This window comes from Bos indicus x Bos taurus, chromosome 5 (assembly GCF_003369695.1).
Source record: "Bos indicus x Bos taurus breed Angus x Brahman F1 hybrid chromosome 5, Bos_hybrid_MaternalHap_v2.0, whole genome shotgun sequence".
NCBI classification, from domain to species: domain Eukaryota; kingdom Metazoa; phylum Chordata; class Mammalia; order Artiodactyla; family Bovidae; genus Bos; species Bos indicus x Bos taurus.
The window spans coordinates 24,947,791-24,970,244 of record NC_040080.1 but is presented as its reverse complement, the minus strand read 5'-3'; the positions used below and the strand labels follow the sequence as shown (position 1 = coordinate 24,970,244).

Here is a 22,454-nt window from a genome sequence, read left to right as displayed (position 1 = left end):
CAAACATTGGCTCAACAAATGAAAAACCCTTCACCAATACAATTTCTAATCAGCCCACTATACTTATACTAATGGTTTTCTAACTTTTCTAAGGAACCTGTTTTTAGAAGGTTTAAAGCATCTCGTGCCTCTCACGGTTGGGAGGCTGTGAGCAATCACATGTGGCCGGACAAGCCTGTCAGGCAGGCTAGAGAACCTTCAGAGGAGTTTGTAGGTTAAAACACTCTTATCACGCCCAGGAATTATTATTAACTGGAGCTCTAGGTTAACTCCTTCTCCGAAAGAGGTCGTGGGGGACAGCCCCCCATAAAGTCAGAGGTGTAGGTAAGAGCACAAGGTAGTAAAGTAGGTAGGCTCTGGTTATGGGGGTAGACGCTTGAGGATTTCCAGGGGGACTCCTGAGGCTCGATCCCACCTTTGCGTATGTCGAGCCTCCTTCCTTATGACCTTTGTCATGGGCGGAGTTCCTCACACTGGCTACCGGCAGTGGTAGAATTCCAGTTGAGCTATTCCAGATCCTGAAAGATGATGCTGTGGAAAGTGCTGCACTCAATATGCAATATGCACTCAATATGCAATATGCCGGCTCCCGGCAGTCAGAGGCCATGCCTCCTCCAGAGGCTCTACAGGAGAATCCATTCCTCACTTCTCCCAGGAGCTTCTGGTGGCTCTTGACATGCCTTGGCTTGTGGCCACAACACTCTAATCTCTGCCTCCAGGCCACATTCTCCATTTCTGTCTAATCTCCTTCTACTTCTCTCCTATATGAGGATACATGTGACTGTTGCTCTCATTTAGTTGCTAAGTCGTGTCCAGTTCTTTGTGACCCCATGGACTGCAGGACTCCAGGCTTCCCTGTCCTTCACTACTGTCTCCCAAAGTTTGCTGAAACTCATTCATGGCCATTGAGTCAGTGATGGGATCTAACCATGTCATCCTCTGCCACGCTCTTCTCCTTTTGTCCTCAATCTGTCCCAGAATCAGAGTCTTTTCCGATGAGCCGGCTCTTCACATCAGGTGGCCAAAGTACTGAAGTTTCAGTCCAGGGACTTCCCTGGTGGTTCAGTGTTTAAGACTACGTGCTTCCAATGCAGGAGGCATGGTTCAGTCCCTTCTCAGGGAACTAAGATACCACATACCATGTAGCCAAAAAGGTTTAAAAAAATAAAATAAAATTGAATTTTTATTTTTTTAATTTAAATTTATTTTAATTGGAGGCTAATTACTTTCAATATTGTATTGGTTTTGCCATACATCAACATGAATCCACCACGGGTGTACACGTGTTCCCCATCCTGAACCCCCCTCCCACCTCCCTCCCCATACCATCCCTCTGGGTCATCCCAGTGCGCCAGCCCCAAGCATCCTGTATCCTGCGTTGAACCTGGACTGGTGATTCATTTCTTATATGATATTATACATGTTTCAATGCCATTCTCCCAAATCATCCTCTCCCAGCGTCCAAAAGACTGTTCTATACATCTGTGTCTCTTTTGCTGTCACACATACAGGGTTATCGTTACCATCTTTCTAAATTACATATATATGCGTTAGTATACTGTATTGGTGTTTTTCTTACTGGCTTACTTCACTTTGTATAATAGGCTCCAGTTTCATCCACCTCATTAGTACTGATTCAAATGTATTCTTTTTAATGGTTGAATAATACTCCATTGTGTATATGTACCACAGCTTTCTTATCCATTCATCTGCTGATGGACATCTAGGTTGCTTCCATGTCCTGGCTATTATAAACAGTGCTGTGATGAACATTGGGGTACATGTGTCTCTTTCAATTCTGGTTTCCTCAGTGTGTATGCCCAGCAGTGGGATTGCTGGGTCATAAGGCAGTTCTATTTCCAGTTTTCTAAGGAATCTTGGGTTTTTAAAAAAACTTTATTTAAAAGGATAATCCAGAATTATCTTCCCATTGCAAGATCCTTAATCACACCTGCAAAGACAGGTTTTTGCAGGTGTGATTAAAGACTTTTTCCAAGTAAGGTAGCAGTCACTGGTTCCAGGGGTTGGGACACATCCTTGGGAGCCATTATCAGCCTGTCATCCTCCCACCTCACAAAAGAGCTCCTCCAGCACACAGCACGTTCTCAGTATTTAGGAGCTAGAAGAGCAGATGTCTGTGTGATACAGTTATTAGGCTTATAAAACTACCTCCTGATTATAAAATAAATATGTCAATATCTAGAAACAATAAAGAAATGTACATTCACTCTTTCTATCCTTCCTCCAAAGAAAATGGAGACGTTCTGTATTTGCTTGTTTTATAATCCCTCACAAAGGCCTTTAAGGCTTGTGGGGGAAAAAATTTCTAATTTTTTCTTTAGAATTTTATCTGAGCTTTTATAATCCAGCATATGGTAAGTAAATGTTAAATATTTATGGTTGTTAAAGAAATTTTTAAAAACTTTTGTTCCTTGCAGGATAAAGATAAAAACATTTTGTTTCAGTTTGCAAGTGACCTGCTAGATGAGGTTTATGGTCAGAGTCTACTGAGCATGAACGGGCCTTTTTTATTTCTTTCTGTTTTTTCAACATGAAAGGCAGGTTGTACCCCAAGGTGTTCTGAGCTACACCCACTCCTATCTTGCCTTGTCCTCATCGCTTCCCTTCCTGCTGCTTTTCTGGATCCTGGAATTCCTCTCCGCACATCAGCATCTCTCCTCTCAAACCCTCTTTTCTAGTCTGAGTATATCCTCATGTTTAAAACAGCTTTCACCAAAGCTGCCTCCTTGTCCATTGACTCGTGCGACTGGATGGTTCTGGAATTGGAAATGAGGAATTCGATTCCGTCTTCTAGTAGCTGGTTCCAATAGAATACAGGTCTGAAACTCCAAGACTTGGCCTAAAGAGCATGTGCTGTTGACCGAGGAGCCTGGTGGGCTACGGTCCATGGGATTGCAGAGTCGGACACGACTGAAGCAACTGGGCACGCATGCACGCTGTATCAGCTCCCTTGTCGGCGCTTATGTCCCTTCCTCTAAGGCAGTCAGCCAGCGGATCTTTTTCCCAGGCAGGGGTACCACCTAGTGGTGAATACGGACAACTACAGTTCTATACCGTGGTCCTCTCCTTCCCCGGGGACTCTTCGGTAAAGCAAAAGAATGCAGACAGGGACTGCATCTAGTACCATTTGTGATCCTGTTTGTGTTCAGAGTGAAGAACAAACTTAAAGCAAATGGTCTTCAGCATGCTTTTTGATTCCACAAAAGCTGCAAACAAGCGGTATCAAATGAGATGACGGTTCCATGGGTTTCCTGTCCTTTCCCTCTTCCTCTGTATCCATCCCCCCCACACACACCCTCCCATCCCCCCCACACACACCCTCCCATCCCCCCACACACACCCTCCCATCCCCCACACACACACCCTCCCATCCCCCCCACACACACCCTCCCATCCCCCCCACACACACCCTCTCATCCCCCACACACACACCCTCCCATCCCCCCCACACACACCCTCCCATCCCCCCCACACACACCCTCCCATCCCCCCCACACACACCCTCCCATCCCCCCCACACACACCCTCCCATCCCCCCCACACACACCCTCCCATCCCTCCCATCCTCCCACCTCCCATCCCCACCTCCCCACCCCCACCACCCCCCTTCCTCGTTTCTCTTCACTGCAGCTGGGAAACTTACAAACGTTCATACATTAATGTCCTCTGCCCATGTCATACCTGGGACATACTTGTGCTAAGAAAATTATTTATTTTTTAAATCTGAAATTCAAGTTTAGCTGGGTGTCCTGTTAAACTTTTTTTTTTCTTGCTATATCTGAGAACCCTAAAAGGTCCCTTCACAAACCAATTAATTCAGAAGCTCCTGAAGTCCTAAGAAATTTTGTGAATGCTCCCCAGACAATCCCACGGTCAGGCACAGTTGAAAACTAATGTCATAGAGCTTCACTCTCATTTTAGAGTCGCCTCCTACTCACCAAGCCCAGCTATTTATCCCCGTCCCTAGCACAAACCCCGCAAATGTCTGTAAGGCGTTTTGTCTCTCCCATCCCACCTCCTCCAAATCAATAGTGCCGTTTTTCCTTAGCCTAGTATGGAAAGAAAGGGTGTGGCCAAGTAGTGTAGGCAATGATGACCGCAGGGAACTGGGCCATTTCATACTCGTGAGAGTTGAGATGTTTTAAAAATATTCCCTGCTTCAGTTGCTTACATCACGGAACAGAATAGTATAGGATACCACCCTCTAAGCTAATCCACCTCTTATTTACTTATTTGAAGTACAGCTGATCTGCAATCTTGTGCCAATCTCTGCTGTACAACAAAGTGACTCATTTATACATTCTTTTTCATATTCTTTTCTATTATAGTTTATCCCAAGGGGATTGGCTATAGTTCCCTCTGCTATCTATATAAGACCTTGTTTTTATCTGTTTTAAAGGTAATAGTTTGCATCTACCAACCCCACACTCCCAGTCCTTCCCTCTCCCTGCTCCTTTGGCAACCACAGCTGTGTCCTCTAAGCCCGTGAGTCTTCCTCTTTCATAGATAGGTTCATTGTGTCATATTTTAGACTTCACATATGAGTGACACCATATGGCATTTGTCTTTTGCTGAGTTACTTCAGTTTGCTCTCTTCTTTCTTCCAGGTCTATCTACTTGTCAAAAGCTGCTGGGAGGAAGATCCAGAAAAGAGGCCAGATTTCAAGAAAATTGAGAATACGCTGGCCAAGATATTTGGGTATGGCGGACATTTTTACTTTTCCCCACTAACTTCAGTTTTTTCTAATAATAGTTGACATTCAGTGGTAGCTAAGTATGAGAATGCCTTTTCTAATGAAAAATCACAGACTATAATACCTGACTCCAAAAAATTAAAATGATATGGAGATGAACAGGCCATTTTTTCGAGAAATAATCAATTTGAAAAGCTAAGTACTGTGTTCAAGGGCAAAACGAGCCTGATTAGAAAATAGATTCTGACTGATCATATCTGTTAAAAAAATATAGTTCCTGTACTCTTCTGCAGGTAATTAGGATTTAGAAGTCTAGGAGAATCCTGAGGATCTTAAAACCCCTGGATAATTCTTAACATCAGCAAGTTCCTTAGAGTTTTAAAAATCATAAGATCATGAACTTTGGCTAAATCAGAGTATAATTCAGGATCAAGAGAAAAGTAACATACAGTTACCCAGTAAGATTGAATTTTAGATTTCCCATGTTTGGAGGTAGATACAATGCGGAGTGAGAAAAATAGCTCTCGGAGATCCAGTTTCTAGGCTAGGATCTAATAATAGCTAGTTATGGTTACCAATTTTGTTGCTCGTAAAATTGGAATGAATTTTCTGTAGATGATTCCTGAAGTTCCTTCTAGCTCTTTCTGTAGTTTCGTTAAGTCGAGGACTCAGACACTTAGTGAGGCTAAATAAAACCCAGGACTAAGATGGGGTGGAGTAGTGGTCCCAAACCCCCCACACCAGGCCACACAGCAGGAGGTGAGGCAGGGTTGGGGGGCAGCTAGCAAAGCTTCATCAGCCGTTCCTCCTTGCTCACGTTACCACCCAAGTTCTGCCTCCTTTCAAATCCGCAGCAGCGTTCAATTCTCATAGAAGCGTGAACCCTAACCCTAAAGTCAGGGCAGAGTATCCTGAGATTGCCACAAAATAGAAATATGCTGCTAAGTTGCTTCAGTCGTGTCCGACTCTGTGTGACCCCATAGACGGCAGCCCACCAGGCTCCCCCGTCCCTGGGATTCTCCAGGCAAGAACACTGGAGTGGGTTGCCATTTCCTTCTCCAATGCATGAAAATGAAAAGTGAAAGTGAAGTTGCTCAGTCGTGCCCGACTCTTCGAGACCCCATGGATTGCAGCCCACCAGGCTCCTCGGTCCATGGGATTTTCCCATGGACGGAGGTGCCATTGCCTTCTCCGAAATAGAAATACAGTGCACAGTAAATGTACCGTTGTTGAATCATCTCGAAACCATACCCTCCCCCACCCCCACCCCCGCCCAGTCCATGGAAAAGTTATCTTCCATGAAACCAGTCCCTGGTGCCAAAAATGTTGGGGACCTCTGGGGTAGAGTGAAGATAATGAAAGTGTGGCCACTGATTGCTTGATCTAAACCAGCCAATGTGGGAAAAGAGCAGGAAATAATAAATGATTTCAATCTTGCCCTTTTTCATTCCTTCCCAGATCTATTACTAAGAGCAGATGAAACTGTATGTGTGACAGATGAAATGTGAGCTCATGAAGATAAAACTAGGCCCCTGGTATTTAGCCTTTAATGTGGTGGTTCTCTACTTGGCTGCACATTGAAATCACCTGGGGATTTTTGCAAGCTAGTGATGCTGAAGTCCTACCCGAGAGAGTCTGATGTAATTGATCTGGGTGCAGGGTGTCATCAGGAGTTTAAATAAGCTCCTCAGGTGATTAAAATACACAGCCAAGGTTGAGGAAACTGTTTTAATTGAATCAATTCATCATGAAATCAGATTATCCATCTTCATCCTTTCCACCTGCTCCCTCATTCTTTCTACCCAGCTAGATTTCTTTATGGTTTCTGGTGAGAATTTCCTGGGGACCTTGTTAAAAATTTCTCTTCTTCCCAAAGCTAGCAGTTTCCAGTTGTAACAGGTCTGTGATAGAACTCAGAAATGTATGATTTTTTTCTCTTTCTTTTTTATTTTTTTAAATTATGAAAGTACGATAACACATTTACAGGAGACTTGGAAAATACAGAACAAAGTTACATACAGTTCCACTATATAGTACAATTATTTTTTAAGCAGATAAATTAAGATTTTTAGTTGGAATTTCAATGTCAAACTCTCAAAAGTTAATAGAATGAACATACAGAAAAGTAGAAGGATATAGTAGACCTGAAAAGCACCATGAACCAATTCAATACAATTAAGATTTATACAATTTTCATACAACAGTAGGATACAAATTCTTTTCAGGTTCCCATAGACTATAAACTAGGAGTCTCTGGAACATATCCAGGGACATAAAACAAGGTGCAAACATTTCATGGTCTGCTGCTGCTACTGATAAGTCGCTTCAGTCGTGTCTGACTCTGTGCGACCCCATAGACGGCAGCCCACCAGGCTCCTCTGTTCCTGGGATTCTCCAGGCAAGAACACTGGAGTGAGTTGCCATTTCCTTCTCCAATGCATGAAAGTGAAAAGTGAAAGTGAAGTCGCTCAGTCGTGTCCGACTCTTTGAGACCCTGTGAACTGCAGCCCACCAGGTTCCTCCATCCATGGGACTCTCTAGGCAACAGTAGTGGAGTGGGGTGCCATTGCCTTCCCTTTCATGATCTAATATTGAAATCATACAAAGTATGTTTTCTTATCATTGTGAAATTATGTTAGAAATCAATATCAAAAGATACTTGAAGATACCCACATATTTTCAAGTCCAAATGTGGCATTTACCAAGAGAGACATAGCCATCGAAAGCCTCAATAAAGTCAGAAAAATGAAAAAACACAGTGATTGCAGAGAAGAAATCATTTAAATGAGAAATTAAAATCAAAGATATTTTAAAAACCCCATGTATTTGGAAATTAAATGTCCACTTTTAAATGATGGGTGTTTCTAAGAAGGTATAACAAGGAAAATTGGAGAATACTTAGAATAAAAACAAGAGAGAATTTACCAGAATTTGTTGCATGCTGCTGAAGCTGCTCACTGCAGCTAAATACAATGTGAAATCTTGAATAAGGTATAAAAACAAATAATGGATACTAGCATAAAATTTTTTGAAATTTGAACAAAATCTATACATTAATTAATAATACTGTGGTGGTGGTGGTGCTTTAGTCGCTCAGCTGTGCCCAATTCCTGCAGCCCCATGGACTGTAGCCCTCCAGGCTCCTCTGTCCATGGGATTCTCCAGGCAAGAATACCAGAGTGGGTTGCCATTTCCTTCTCCAGGGGATCTTCCTGACCCAGGAATCAAACTTGGGTGTCCTGCATTGCAGGTTGATTCTTTTTTATTTTATTTTATTTTTAAATTTTACAATATTGTATTAGTTTTGCCAAATATCGAAATGAATCCGCCACAGGTATACCCGAGTTCCCCATCCTGAACCCTCCTCCCTCTTCCCTCCCCTACCCTCCCTCTGGGTCATCCCAGTGCACCAGCCCCAAGCATCCAGTACCGTGCATCGAACCTGGACTGGCGACTCGTTTCATACATGATATTATACATGTTTCAATGCTATTCTCCCAAATCTCCCCACCCTCTCCCTCTCCCACAGAGTCCATAAGACTGATCTATACATCGGTGTCTCTTTTGCAGTCTCGTAAGCAAACAAAAAAGTAAAAACATCACCTATTTTTCAACAGGTAATGACCAGTTTTCAAAAATTAAAAATGAGATGGTAATGTTTGCTGTTACATAAACTGGCTTTTTTCACTTAAATAATGTAAAGGAAGTATCTTTCTGTGTACTTTGCGATTTTAATTTGTATTTGATAGTCCATCATTTCATAATAATTTGATTACTTTTTGTTACACATTTAGGGTAATTTTTAAATGATTGTTTGTGAGGAATAACTGCTACTTTCTTTATAGTTCACTTACAGCACATTCGTGATAGTTTCCTTTGAATAATTCTAAGTAGAATTGAGAGGCTGGTCCACATAAGCATTCTTAAGATTTATCACGCGTTTTGCCGTATTTCCGCCAGGAAGACTATAATGTATTTTTTCCTCCATCTTACATTGATTGCCATTGTGCTAACATTTGTTTTTCTTTGTTTTTAATGTCTTTTCTATTTCTTTGATCCTTCCTGAGATTAAATTTTTTTGCCATATTTGTTGGCCATTTTTATTCTTTATTTAATTACCTGTTCATAATGTATGCCTATTGCTTTAATAAATATTTATGTTTTCTTAATAATATGGAGAGCTCTTTATCTGTTTCTACCTACAGCCTTTTCCATGACCAAAAAAATGAAAGTTACATGGATACCTTAATCCGACGTCTACAGCTGTATTCCCGGAACCTGGAACATCTGGTGGAGGAAAGGACACAGCTGTACAAAGCAGAGAGGGACAGGGCTGACCAACTTAATTTCATGTTGCTCCCAAGGTAAGGAAGTCCTTCTACGGATGTGACTATACAGGACTCCAGGTTGTGTCTCAGCCCTTAAGGCGGAAAGCCAAAGCATATTTGTCTAGCATTGGTTTTCTCTGTACTTTTCTTACTTTATTTATTTTTATGTATTTATTTGGCTGTGCTGGATCTTAGTTGCGGCACAGGGGATCTTTATTTGCAGCATGTGAAATTTTAGTTAGGGCATGTGACATCTAGTTCCCAGAGCAGGGATCGAACCTGGGTCCCCTGCATTGGGAGTGCAGAGTCTTAGTTACTGGACTGCCAGGGAAGTCCCTTCTCTACATTTATATAGGATTGTTCCATTTTGCATTTTCTTTATCAGATCATTGTGTTTAAAGATGCATGTTCTTGCTAAGCTTTGTCCTGGTTTGCACTGTCTAAATTGCTAAAAGAAAGAGATTGTTTTCCAGTGCCATGGGAGGAGCATGGATGGCAGAGTTAGAGTCACCTATGTTCCAGCACCTGTTGGCCACTGTTACTGAGTCTGAGACCTTAGGCCAGTCACTGTCTCTCCTTCATATAAAAATGAAAATTAAAGCATTAATTTCTTTGCCATCTTCTTTCAGCCTCATAGTAGAGGCCCTATTACAAGAAATGATATAGATGAGCTTATTTGCAAAGCAGAAAGAGAGACAAAGATATAGAAAACAAATGTATGGACAGAGAGTGGGAAAGGGGTGGGTGGGAGAAATAGGGAGATTGGGATTGGCAGATTCACACTGTTGATACAATGATGTATAAAATAGATGCTGGGGCTTCCCTGGTGATTCAGACGGTAAAGAATCTGCCTGCAATGCAGGAGACCCAGGTTTGGTCCCTGCACTGGGAAGATCCCCTAGGGAGGGGAATTGCTACTGACTCCAGTATTCCTCCTTGTGAAATCCCATGGACAGAGGAGCTTGTTGGGCTGCAGTCCACTGTGTCACAGAAGAGTTGGACACAACTTAACGACTAACATGTACTCACACACATAAAATAGGTAACTACTGAGAATCGACTGAATAGCACAGGGAACTCTATTTACTGCTCTGTGGTGACCTAAACTGGAAGGAAGTCCAAAGTGGAGGGGATATACATATATGTACAGCTGATTCACTTTGCTATACAGTAGAAGCTAACACATTATATTTATTAATAAAGCAACTATGCTCCCGTAAAAATTAATTAAAAATAAAATAAGAGCCATCTTTAGTGGAGGAAGGCTTCCCTGGTGGCTCAGATGGTAAAGAATCCACCTGCAATGTGGGAGACCGGATTCAATCCCTGGGTGGGGAAGATCCCCTAGAGGAGGAAATGGCAACCCACTCCAGTATTCTTGCCTGGAAAACTCCATGGACAGAGGAGCCTGGCAGGCTGCAGTCCATGGGGTCGCGTAGAGTCAGACACGACTGAACAACTGAACACTCACCTTTATTAGAGTTATAATCAGGTATTAAATTAATACTGAACGTCCTATTCATCTGAGGCCACATACATGTGCTCTGTGTGTGTGCTATGTTCCTAGACTTGGTATTTGCAAGCTGTCTTTGGTTTCTCGCCACACGACTCACTGGAAATCCTCAGTTCTAGAATTCCTGGTGAACAGTTAGTACTGTCTCAAAGATTTCCGTAGAGGAAGAAGGAATTTACTGAAATTGAAGGCCCTGTTTTTTCCTTCCTCATCCAGGCTGGTGGTCAAGTCTCTGAAGGAGAAAGGCTTCGTGGAGCCTGAGCTCTACGAGGAAGTCACTGTCTACTTCAGTGACATTGTCGGGTTCACTACCATCTGTAAGTACAGTACCCCCATGGAAGTGGTGGACATGCTCAATGACATCTACAAGAACTTTGACCACATTCTGGACCACCACGACGTGTACAAGGTAACCGCTCCACCTAACTGGCTGAATGATGGTTTGGCCCAGGTCAGCAGAGCCAGAATTGGCTGTTTCTGTTACTACAGTTCTCCTTCGCTGCCCCTACCACCTCTGCCTCAGGATGCTTCCAGGATTGTCATGGATCCCCAAATCCCCAGGTGCTCAAGTCCTTGGTGTAAAATAATACAGTATTTGTATAGAACCTACATACCCTTGTACTCTTAAATCATTTCTAGATTACTTATATACCTAATACAATGTAAAGGCTAAGTAAAATAGTTGCTGGAGTTGTGGCAAATTCAAGTTTTACTTTTTGGAACTTTCGACAGTTTTGTTTAAATATTTTTGAATCATGGTTCATTGAATCCACAGTGTGGAACCTATAGATTCAGAGAGCTGACTTTACTCAGTTCTTTTCCTTTGTCATTTAAGAGTTAGTAAATTAGTGGTTGAGTCTGAGCGACAAGTGAAGTGGGAGAGTAAGAGTGGTCAGAAGTTGAAATTCTCACCCTGTGTAGATCAGAAAGTCTTACTAACAAGAGTTCCGGTCGAATAGAAAGTGATTATGCATTTTAGAGATATTGAGAAAGAAGAAATTAACTAACCAACACATTTGAACCATGCATATGATTATGAAAATGAAATTAAAAGGGAGAATATCAAAGAATAATGTTAATAGAAGTCTACTTCCTATTACAAGAAAAGTGTTCAGAAGCATCCGGTACAAGAATGTGTATTATGTCTTTAGTGAAGTGAAAACAAAAATCGCTCAGTCATATCCCACTCTTTGCAACCCTGTGGACTGTAGTCCTGGAGAAGGCAATGGCACCCCACTCCAGTACTCTTGCCTGGAAGATCCCATGGACGGAGGAGCTTGGTGGGCTGCCGTCTATGGGGTTGCACAGAGTCGGACACGACTGAGCGACTTCACTTTCACTTTTCACTTTCCTGCATTGGAGAAGGAAATGGCAACCCACTCCAGTGTTCTTGCCTGGAGAATCCCAGGGACGGGGGAGCCTGGTGGGCTGCTGTCTATGGGATCGCACAGAGTCGGACATGACTGAAGTGACTTAGCAGCAACAGCAGCAGGACTGTAATCCACCAGGCTCCTCTGTCCATGGGACTCTCCAGGCTAGAATACTGGAGTGGCTTTCCATGCCCTTCTCCAGGAGATCTTCCCAACCCAGGGGTCAAACCCAGGTCTTCTGCCTTGCAGGCAGATTTTTTACCACCTGAGCCACCAGGGAAGCCCCTTTATGTCTAGAGGAACCTACAATTATTTTTTTATCAAATGGTTTTTGAAAAGTAAAGTGCTAAACATGACTTTTCTGGTAATTAGAGATGGTTTCCTAAAATTCCATAAAGCCATTCAGATTGTTTCAACACTATAGAATTGTCACCATATCTGCATGACTTACATTATTATAAAGTACTTCACTCAGTTAAAATCCTTTATAGTTGTTTTATCAACTTTTTAACTAGGCTATGGCTTTCTAGGTGGCGAAGTGGTAAAGAATCTGCCTGCCCATGCAGGAGACGCAGGTGATGTGGGTTTGATCCCTGGGTCGGGAAGATCCTCTAGAGAAGGAAATGACAATCTGCTCCTGTATTCTTGCTTGGAAATTTCATGGAAAATTTCAACCACACAGCCTGGCAGGCTACAGTCCATAGGGTCACAGAGAATTGGACATGGCTGAGCATGCACACACCACATCCTAACTAAGCTATAAAAACCCTGAAGAAATTAGCATAGTACTGGTCTTGAACTAGTCTCAGCATAAGTGTGCAGGGCTATGCACATATGAGTTCTCGAACATTTCTGAATTTGATGTGCAATGAACTGCTTCTGTTTACTTTCTGGTGCCTTTAGAAGGGACAGATTCACTGATGAGAAACTACTTCCACAGGTGGAAACCATTGGTGATGCCTACATGGTGGCCAGCGGTTTGCCTAAGAGAAACGGCAACCGGCATGCAATAGACATTGCCAAGATGGCCTTGGACCTCCTCAGCTTCGTGGGGACCTTTGAGCTGGAGCATCTTCCTGGCCTCCCAATATGGATTCGGATTGGAATTCACTCTGGTACGCAGCTGAGCACTGTAGCAGTCGGGAACCGTGTGTCCCTCTGCACACCAACTAAATTAGAAAGGTTGAAGGATCCTCAGACGAGATCAGTTTTCACATGAGGCTTACTCTTGAATCCGCCTGCCAAATACGAGGTCCAGTTACACATCCTGACATAATTAGACCTAAATAAGTGTCTGGAGAGTTCTAGGAAACAACAGTCACGACAGCACTCATGGAATGATAAACACCAACCACAAACTGAAATAACAAGCTCCAGACCTCCTATTTAAGTCACCCTATTCCCTGGTGGCTCAGATGGTAAAGAATCCGCCTGCAATGCAGGAGACTTGCCTTCCATCCCTGAGTTGGGAAGATCCCCTGGAGGAGGGCATGGCAACCCACTTCAGTATGCTTGCCTGGAGAATCCCCATGGACAGAGGAGCCTGGCAGGCTACATTCTATGTGGTAGCAAAGCTGCTGCTGCTGCTAAGTCACTTCAGCCGTGTCCGACTCTGTGCAACCTCATAGACGGCAGCTCATCAGGCTCCGCCGTCCCTGGGATTCTCCAGGCAAGAACACTGGAGCGGGTTGCCATTTCCTTCTCCAAAGTTGGACGCAAATGAGCGACTAAGCACAGCGCAGCACATTTACTATTTATCTCTTCCCCATTCCCTCCCTCTCCCCATCTCTGACTTCTGTAAATTTTTTTTCAGTAAAATATTACAGTATTTTAAATGGATTTTATTATCTTTCTGATGTGATTGAGAAGTTTTAGAGACTTTTTTAAAAAAATTGGAGTGTAGCTGATTTACAATATTGTGTTAGTTTCTGGTGTACAGCAGAGTGATTTGGTTATACATATATATAAAATAGCTTGCATCTGCTAATCTCAAACTCCCAATCACTCCCTCCCTTACCCCCTGGTAACCACAAGTCTTTTCTCTATGTCTGTGAATATGTTTTGTAGATAAGTTTATCTGTGTCATATTTTAGCTTCCTCAGAGATCTAATCAAGTAGCTGCTGCTGCTTCTGTTTGTTTCTGTTTTGTATTTTTGCATTGAGTCTAACAGGGAAGATTCATTACTCAGTATTTTTTTTTCAAGTGTACATAAGCAATGTACAACTTAATGTTCTATTTTTTCAGTGTCTGTAAACACAGTGTTCAAAGGACAAATCTATAAAGAAACTCATATAGATCAAAACCTGATAAACAAACCAGAAAATCAGTAGTTGCCTCTACACAAAACCTGGTTTTGCAGTTTCTGAGTTAATCTTTAACTTCTACAAATTTTAACTCCTTGCATTCAGTCTTTCCACACAAATACTTGCTTGAGCAGCCCTTCTTCCCGATCTAATATGTCCCTGTGCATCATCTGGCCTTGGCTTTTGTTCTGCCTTTTGGGGTATCCTTGTGTTGTAGGCTCCCCTTTCCTGCTGTATTCACGTGGTACATGAAAAGCACAGGGAATAAGATTCCAAGTCCTTGTCATCTGGGTCTTCCATCATCAGGCCACAAATCCCTAAAATGCTGCGCTGTGCCATGCTTAGTCACTCAGTCATGTGGGACTCTTTGCAACCTCATGGACTGCAGTTTGCCAGAGTCCTCTGTCCATGGGGATTCTCCGGGCAAGAGTACTAGAGGGGTTGCCATACCCTTCTCCAGGGGATCGTCCCAACCCAGGGTCAAACCCAGGTCTCCCACATTGCAGGCAGATTCTTTGCTGTCTGAGCCACCAGCGAAGCCCAAGAATAGTGGAGAGGGTAGCCTATCCCTTCTTCAGGGGTTCTTCTCGACCCAGAAATCAAACTGGGGGTCTCCTGCATTGCAGGCGGATTCTTTACCAGCTGAGCTACCAAGGAAGCCCAAAAATAAAACAGACGGGCCATTGAGCCTTCAAGTGCACTATGCCCACCAATGGTTCCGAGCTCTGGGCTGTGTGGCTGGCACAGCAAGGTGGTGGTGAGATGGTCTCCATTCTTCTTGAGAGCCTTCTGTGTAATGTATTAAGGAACATTTTTCACCTTTGCATGCTGATCTCAATATGTCTTCTTGTTTCTCGAAAATGTGCTTTTCTATGCTAGAGCAAAACACTTCCTGAAAGTGTGATTTGGATAATGATGCTATCCCCTAACAAATACATTCAGTTAGAGCCAAGGTCACAGCTCACATTTTACCCCTTAAACCACTTCTCCCATCTAATGAGGCATTGAGAGTTGTGATCTTGAGAAGAGGCTCACCCACCTTAACACCACTCTATGACTTCCGTGGCCTCCACCTTCTTGCTTTCTGTCCCTCACAGGTCCCTGCGCTGCTGGAGTCGTGGGGATCAAGATGCCTCGTTATTGCCTGTTCGGAGATACAGTCAACACAGCCTCTCGGATGGAATCCACTGGCCTCCGTAAGAAAGGAGAGGACTTTTCGTAGAGGACAAAGATTCTGTCTCCCAACCAAGGGGAACTGTAGGATAAAAATGCATAATACTGCCAGTGAGGTGAAGCATGACTCTTCACATTGACTGACTGTGAGCCTGGGTCAGTCCAGTCCTTGCTACATATTGCCATTTACTGATCATAATTTTTTTCTTCCTTTATGGCTCAGTTTGACTGTTCTTATTAGTCTGGGTTCGTTTGCAGTGCATTCAGGCATGTTCTACCCGGAATACTCTTAGATCCATGTAAAAGAGAAAGTGTTAGCTGCTTATTCCAACTCTTTGCAACCCCACGGACTATAGCCCACCAGGCTCCTTGGTCCATGGAATTCTCCAGGCAAGAATACTGGAGTGGGTTGCCATTTACATGGAGACCCCAAACCAAATTTCAGCTTTTTAGCTCAGCACCACAAAGTAAAATCCAAACCCAGGCCCCGGGGCTCCCCTCTCTGAGCTGGAATGAGAAGCTCCAGGGCTTAATCTAGAGAGCCTCCTTACTCAGGACCCTGAAAACCAGCACCAGACCCTCTCCCCGTGTCTGGTAATAGTTCTCATCTCACTGATGCTATTCTAAAGTTTTTTTTTTTTTTTTAATGACAATATCTAAGCTGTCAAGAGCACCCATAATAAATATTCTGGCTCAAGGGGAAACAAACGGGGCCCTATGATAGCATTCAAAACGGACACGGTTTTCATTGATCTATTTTGCATTTCCAGCTTTGAGAATCCATGTCAGCGGCTCCACCATAGCCATCCTGAAGAGGACGGAGTGCCAGTTTCTCTATGAAGTAAGAGGAGAAACCTACTTAAAGGTAAGGAACCCATCGAGATTAATAGTGCCACCTAATAGCGCCACCGGGTGGCGCTAGTGGTAAAGAACCTGCCTGCCAATGCATGGGACATAAGAGACGTGGGTTCGATTCCTGGGTTGGGAAGATCCCCTGGAGGAGGGCATGGCAACCCACTCCAGTATTCTTGCCTGGAAAATCCCATGGACAGAGGACTCTGGCGGGCTACAGTTCACAGGATTGCAAAGAGTTGGACATGACTTAGCAGTTAAGCACAGACGCCCCACCAGACCTGCTGAGTCCAACTGTCTCTGGGTATAGATCAGAGATCTGTATTTAAATCAAGTGACTGTGATGCATAGAGAAGAGTGGGAGTCCCTGTTATAGACACGCCTTGCCATCCCACACATTTAGAGCAACCGCCTTTCGGAGCCACCAGGTGGCCCCCAGGCTGTCTGTTGAAGGTGACCAAACTCACAACTGATATGAAGCCAGTGATCGGCTAAGACCATCTGTCCCCACCAGCCATAGCAGCACTGGCCCTTACACTGACGGCAACTTGAAAGAGCCTCCTATAGGTAGTTGTGTCCGAACAACACGCTGGCTATTTTAATTCTCTGTGAACACATTCTCTGCAGTGTTCCCCCCAAAACAGAAGTGGTGTGTGGATTATTACAGTGCAAGTGGTTAGGCGTATGGGCTCAGTGGTGTCTGGCTCTGCAACCCCATGACTGTAACCCGCCGGGTTCCTCTGTCCGTGGGGTTTTCTAGTCAAGAATACTGGAGTGGGTTGCCATTTCCTACTTCTGGGGATTGAACCCTGGGATTGAACTCAAGCCTCTTGCATATCCTCCATTGGCAAGCAGGTTCTTTACCATTGGCGCCACTTGGGAAGTTCAAATATTTCAGTCCAAACACAGCCCCAAATCACTAATTTTTTTTGAATGAGTGGTTTTTAAAAATATAACTATCCAGTCTGCTTTTCAAACACAACCTACAGCCAAAAACTGAATTTCCTGTTGCTGCCATTTATTTTACAGCCTGCAGATGTACCCAGCAAATGTCAGTTAGTGAGTGTTTTATTATGAGGCACGTATGTTTGTAATTTACACACTTCAGGTGGGGAAACTGTGGCAAAAGTTTCGTGGCAAAAACAGCCAGAATAAAATGTGACATTTCCAGCTGTGAAACCAGTTGGATTCATTGGAGTAGCAGGATCATAAATGAATTTTCTTCCTTCTTCATTTAGAGTTTTTGTGCTGTTGCTAAGGTGATATTTGGAAATGTCTTCTGGGGAATAAAAGAAAATTCTAGTTTGAAAAAAAAAAAAGTCTGGTGGATGAGATACTTTTTTGAAGATGCTTAGAAATAGAGATTGGTCTGGAGATAACACAGATGATACCAGGAACAGGTGCTGTATTGAAATATAGGCTCTGATGACAAACTCAGAGGGGAAACGTCTCTTGGAAGCTGATACTTGTCAGAACGGTGGGTTAGAGCCGACTGCCTCGTTGGCCTCCACGGTCCACACCTTTCTTGTCTCTCTAGGGGAGAGGAACTGAGACCACCTACTGGCTGACCGGGGTGAAGGACCAGGAGTACAACCTGCCGACCCCTCCAACCGCGTAAGCTGCTGGCTGGGCGGGGAGGAGCCGGGAAGTGGAGGTCTTGGCTTTGTATCTTATACTGTGTGCAGGCGGTTTAACTGTTGGCGAGGGCTTTGCCAGTGGCAATGAGGCATTGAATCCAAGGTGAGAGACAACACACATTGAAAGGCTTGGAAACCCTCTTCTCTGGCTGCTGGAGTGTTTCAGGCTCGCTCGGGAGACCAGAGGAAAGTTTAGGGCTCACCCCCTGCACATGTGGTCAAGAGTAGAGCACCCTAGGGACAAGAGACCAGTGCATTTCCACCCCTGCTCTCAGCTCTCTGCTGAGTCACCTGATGAAACAGGAACTCCCAGCACCAGGACTGTGGTTTGGGATCTCCACACGGAGTGTGTTCTCCCTGAGATGAGTAAAACAGGCTGCAGGTCTAATTAACCGGTTTCAGTTTCCCTAAAGGTGACTCAAATGGTCTTCCAGTTGCATTTGGGCCACTGCAGTGAGTCATGTGGCCATTGGAATGGCTTTTGCTGTGAGAAACCTGGAGAAACCCTGTCGTGCAGACACCTGGATGCGGGACCCAGACAGATGGCAACACCATAGAGATGCCAAAACAATGCAGACCATCCGTATGGCATGGGGGGACCTGGCCCCTTACTAAGAGCACCCCAGGTCCATTCTAATCTCTTAAAACCCTCCACTCATTCAGAGCCCTCCCCAGACAAGACTCACATTCCTAGGAAAGTGTGGGACCACGTTTCAGAGTTTTGTGGAGACTGGTGACTCAGATGGTAAAGAATCTGCCTGCAATGCAGGAGACCCAGGTTTGATCCCTGGGTCAGAAAGCGCCCCTGGAGAAGGGAATGGCAATCCACTCCAGTATTCTTGCCTGGAGAATTCCAGGGACAGAGCACCCTGGCAGGCTACAGTCCATGGGGTTGCAAAGAGTAGAACACAACTCTCCAAGTGTTAGTAGAGCGACTGACACTTCAGTGGCCTTCCCAGGTGGCACTGCCTGCCAATGCAGGAGACATAAGAGATGCGGGTTCGATCCCTGGTCAGGAAGATCCCCTGGAGTAGGAAATGGCTATCCACTCCAGTATTCTTGCCTGGAGAACCCCATGGACAGAGGAGTCTGGCAGGCTACTGTCCATGGGGTCGCAAAGAGTCGGACACGACTGAAGCTACGTAGCACACACACTAGGGCTTAGCACCCTCTTGGCTTCTGTTCCTCTCGCTCCAGTGGTATGTGTAAACCTAACCTCACCTCTGAATTCCACATTGTGGTGTCTCACTTGGAAATTGAAATATAATTTCCTGCTTGAAGTATATTCTGCTTTCCCTACAACTACACAGAGCAAGGGTGACAGTTCTTTAGGCTCATTGGTGGATTGGTGGAAGCCAAGGGTCGTTCTGTGTTCTCTGGACTTCCTGCGTGCAGCACAGAGTAGGCATTCAACAAGATATCAGTGAACGAAACAGGCGGTTCTGGAGCTGAGGGCTAGTCTATTTGAATGGCTGAGAAGTTCCCTTTTCCCTCCATACTCTGTCTCTCCAGGGAGAATCAACAGCGCTTGCAAGCTGAGTTTGCTGACATGATCGCCAGCTCTTTACAGAAAAGACAGGCCTTGGGGATAAGGAACCGAAAACCAACCCGGGTGGCCAGCTACAAGAAGGGCACCCTGGAGTATTTGCAGCTGAACACCACAGACAATGAGAGCACCCATTTTTAAACCTCGGTAAGAGCTAAGGACTCAGGCAAGACTAAGTCCGGCCACACCTGGGGCAATGACCACAAGTGTCCCGAAGCTTCCGCTTCTCTGAGACCTCAGTAAAGCAGAAGAAGACTTAGATGCAGTCTCCAATAGCCTCGGCTTCCCTGTCTGGGACATAGGCTTGCTTCTGTGAATCACGTACGCTCTCAGTGCAATAATTACCTTCTACTCTGCAGCCTGATCTCAATAGCTGCTCCAGGAAACTTCAACCTGGGAAAGAAGAGAAATGAATATGCACTATCTCAGAGCTGGAGAGATTTTGTTCTTATTTCACCTGTTTCAGCTTTGTTTACTGGCTCTTTTTCTTTCTGTATTCATGATAACATTTTTTTTAATTGTCCCAATGATATTTCAGTATTTTATCTCCATTAAATTATATTTAACTCCTAATTTTGGCAGACAATATGCTGTATATGAGGCAGGAATAAAAGTTAAACATTTCCTGGATCTGTGGATGTGTTTCTCTCTCTTGCACCCATTTTCCTGGAATGCACCAGCCATTGACTTGTGCTGGTTGAAAAACTGACTTAATACCCCTGCACTGAAGAAGGGCAAAGCTAGCATTATTGCTCAGAGGTCCAAACCTTGACATTCAGCATCACCTGTGTGCATGGGGGGATTTTGTGTCTAGTTCTCTACCATAGGGGCTCTTCAGGTGCTAAATTCACATCCTGTCTATCTGTAAAGACACCTTACTCCAGACTCTGCAAATATCCCCCCTCACATCCAGCAGTTATCTCGTTCCCCTTTTAATGGCAGCCAAGCATGATTCATTCGCTTGAAATCTCTGGAAAAGGACAGAGCCAGGTTGAGTAGACTAATATCAGCACAGACAAGAACGGGCATGTCACAACCCGGCATTGACCTTCACAACTAAAACAATTGCTCCAACCAGAGTATGCCTCCCCAGGCCTCTGCCACGAAAACCACTCTAGAGGTTAAGAAGTAGGTTACATCTTCTCCGTCACCTAGAAAAGCAGACTCTCAAACAATAATAAATGATCTTCTGGTGTACAGGCTGAGCACTTAATGTGCAGCAAGAGCCTTTCTTGGTGCCTGGAGCTTTATGATCTGTTTGTGCCTCTGCGTCCAGCACAAGGAGACTTGACACTCAGGGATGAGGTTGTGATGTGGACGTTTTTGGTCATTCATTCAGGAAACATATTTGAGCTGCTCTTCTTATTCCAGGAGCTGGGCTTAGTGTACATGGCATAGGTATGGTCTCTACCAAGCCTTGAATTTTACAGGAGAGAGAAATGTAAAGTGATAAATGGGTGTGAAGACCAAACATCTACCTTGACAAACAGGCAAACTTAGCAACTCTAAGCCCGACCAGAAAATCAGTCTTTTAAGGCTCATGAAATGAAGTGAAAGCCACTCAGTCATGTCAGACTCTTTGCGACCCCATGGACTATACAGTCCAAGGAATTCTGCAAGCCAGAATACCAGAGTGGGTAGCTGTTCCCTTCTCCAGGGGATCTTCCTAACCCAGGGATCAAACCCAGGTCTCCTACATTCCAGGTGGATTCTTTACCAGCTGAGCCACTAGGGAAGAGATTGATGAAAAGCTTCTCAGCTGAAGGCGCCAGTGTTCGTGTTCTTTTATAGACTCTACATGCTCGTGAAATATTTCTTGACCTTTAAACAGATGTGTGGCCGTGGCTTGTCCACTTAACAGTGTGGATATGTCATATCAGTGATGACAGTGACTAAGGACAGTACCAGGCAAATTCTTTGCTCTTTCCTAGCTATAAATTAATTAATGTGTCCAAGCCCCTAATGTTTCATTAATAAATCAGCCTTCATAATATCCACCTCAAGGAGTTGCTATAATGATGTTTTCAGTTGAAGTATAGTTGATTTACAATGTTGTGTTAGTTTCAGGTGTACAGCAAAGTGATTAGGTATCATATATATATGTATTCTTTTTCAGATCTTTGCCATTGTAGGTTGCTACAAGATATTGAATATGGTTCCCTGTGCCATAGATCCTTGTCATTTATCTATTTTATATATAGTAGTATATGTCGGTTTATCTCAAACTACTTGTTTATTCCTCTCCCCTACTAGCCAGTTGACAAACAGCTTCTGTAAAGGACCAGATAGTAAATAGTTTATGTTGTGCAGGCTGCCCCGTCTCCATCGCAGCTACTCATCTCTGCTGTCATATCAGGAACGCATCCATAGACAATGGCAGTGGGTAGAATGTGTTCCAATCAAAGTTTATTTTTATTTGTGACTATCGTTTGCTTCCCTGGTGACTCAGACAGTAAAGAATCCGCCTGCAATGCAGGAGACCTGGTATCGATTCCTTGGTCGGGAAGATCCCGTGGAAGAGGGTATGGTAACCTATTCCAGTATTTCTGCTTGGAGAATCACCATGGACAGAGGAGCCTGGCAGGTTACAGTCCATGGGGTTGCAAAGAATCAGACATGACTGAGTGACTAAGCACATGTTTTTTTTTTGCTTACCCCTGTTCTAGCAGATAAGCATTTTTTTTATTTAATGAATTTTTAAAAACATAACTAAAATACCCTTATCATATCCAATGAAATGAATGATAATTCCTTAATATTAATTAATAATAGCTTTATATTTATTAAATGATTTCCCTGATTGTTTCAAAAAAATTTTTTTAATTGGTCTGTTCAAAGCTGGATCCAAAAAGGTCCATGTTTGCATGTGCTTGAAATGTCCCTCTTGTCTCTTAACCTATACTGCTTCACCCGTACACACTTTTTTCCTATGACATTGATTTGTTGAAATTGAGTCATTTTTCCTACATAATTCCTTAATGAATTTAGCTGATTGATTACACACGGTTTTATTTAA

At 43.8% G+C, this 22,454-nt stretch overlaps 1 protein-coding gene across 1 annotated transcript in view; it reads left to right on the top strand.

Annotated features, from left to right (window-relative positions):
• GUCY2C (guanylate cyclase 2C) overlaps nt 1-20,068 on the top strand; it is a 67,280-nt gene extending 47,212 nt beyond the window's left edge. Inside the window, exons 20-27 of the mRNA XM_027541402.1 lie at nt 4,629-4,720; nt 8,921-9,079; nt 10,773-10,965; nt 12,867-13,041; nt 15,328-15,426; nt 16,174-16,268; nt 17,793-17,869; nt 19,405-20,068. Coding sequence (XP_027397203.1) covers nt 4,629-4,720; nt 8,921-9,079; nt 10,773-10,965; nt 12,867-13,041; nt 15,328-15,426; nt 16,174-16,268; nt 17,793-17,869; nt 19,405-19,579 — 1,065 coding nt within the window. The 3' untranslated portion in view covers nt 19,580-20,068. The remainder of the gene's footprint in view (nt 1-4,628; nt 4,721-8,920; nt 9,080-10,772; nt 10,966-12,866; nt 13,042-15,327; nt 15,427-16,173; nt 16,269-17,792; nt 17,870-19,404) is intronic.
• Nucleotides 20,069-22,454: the final 2,386 nt, after the last annotated feature.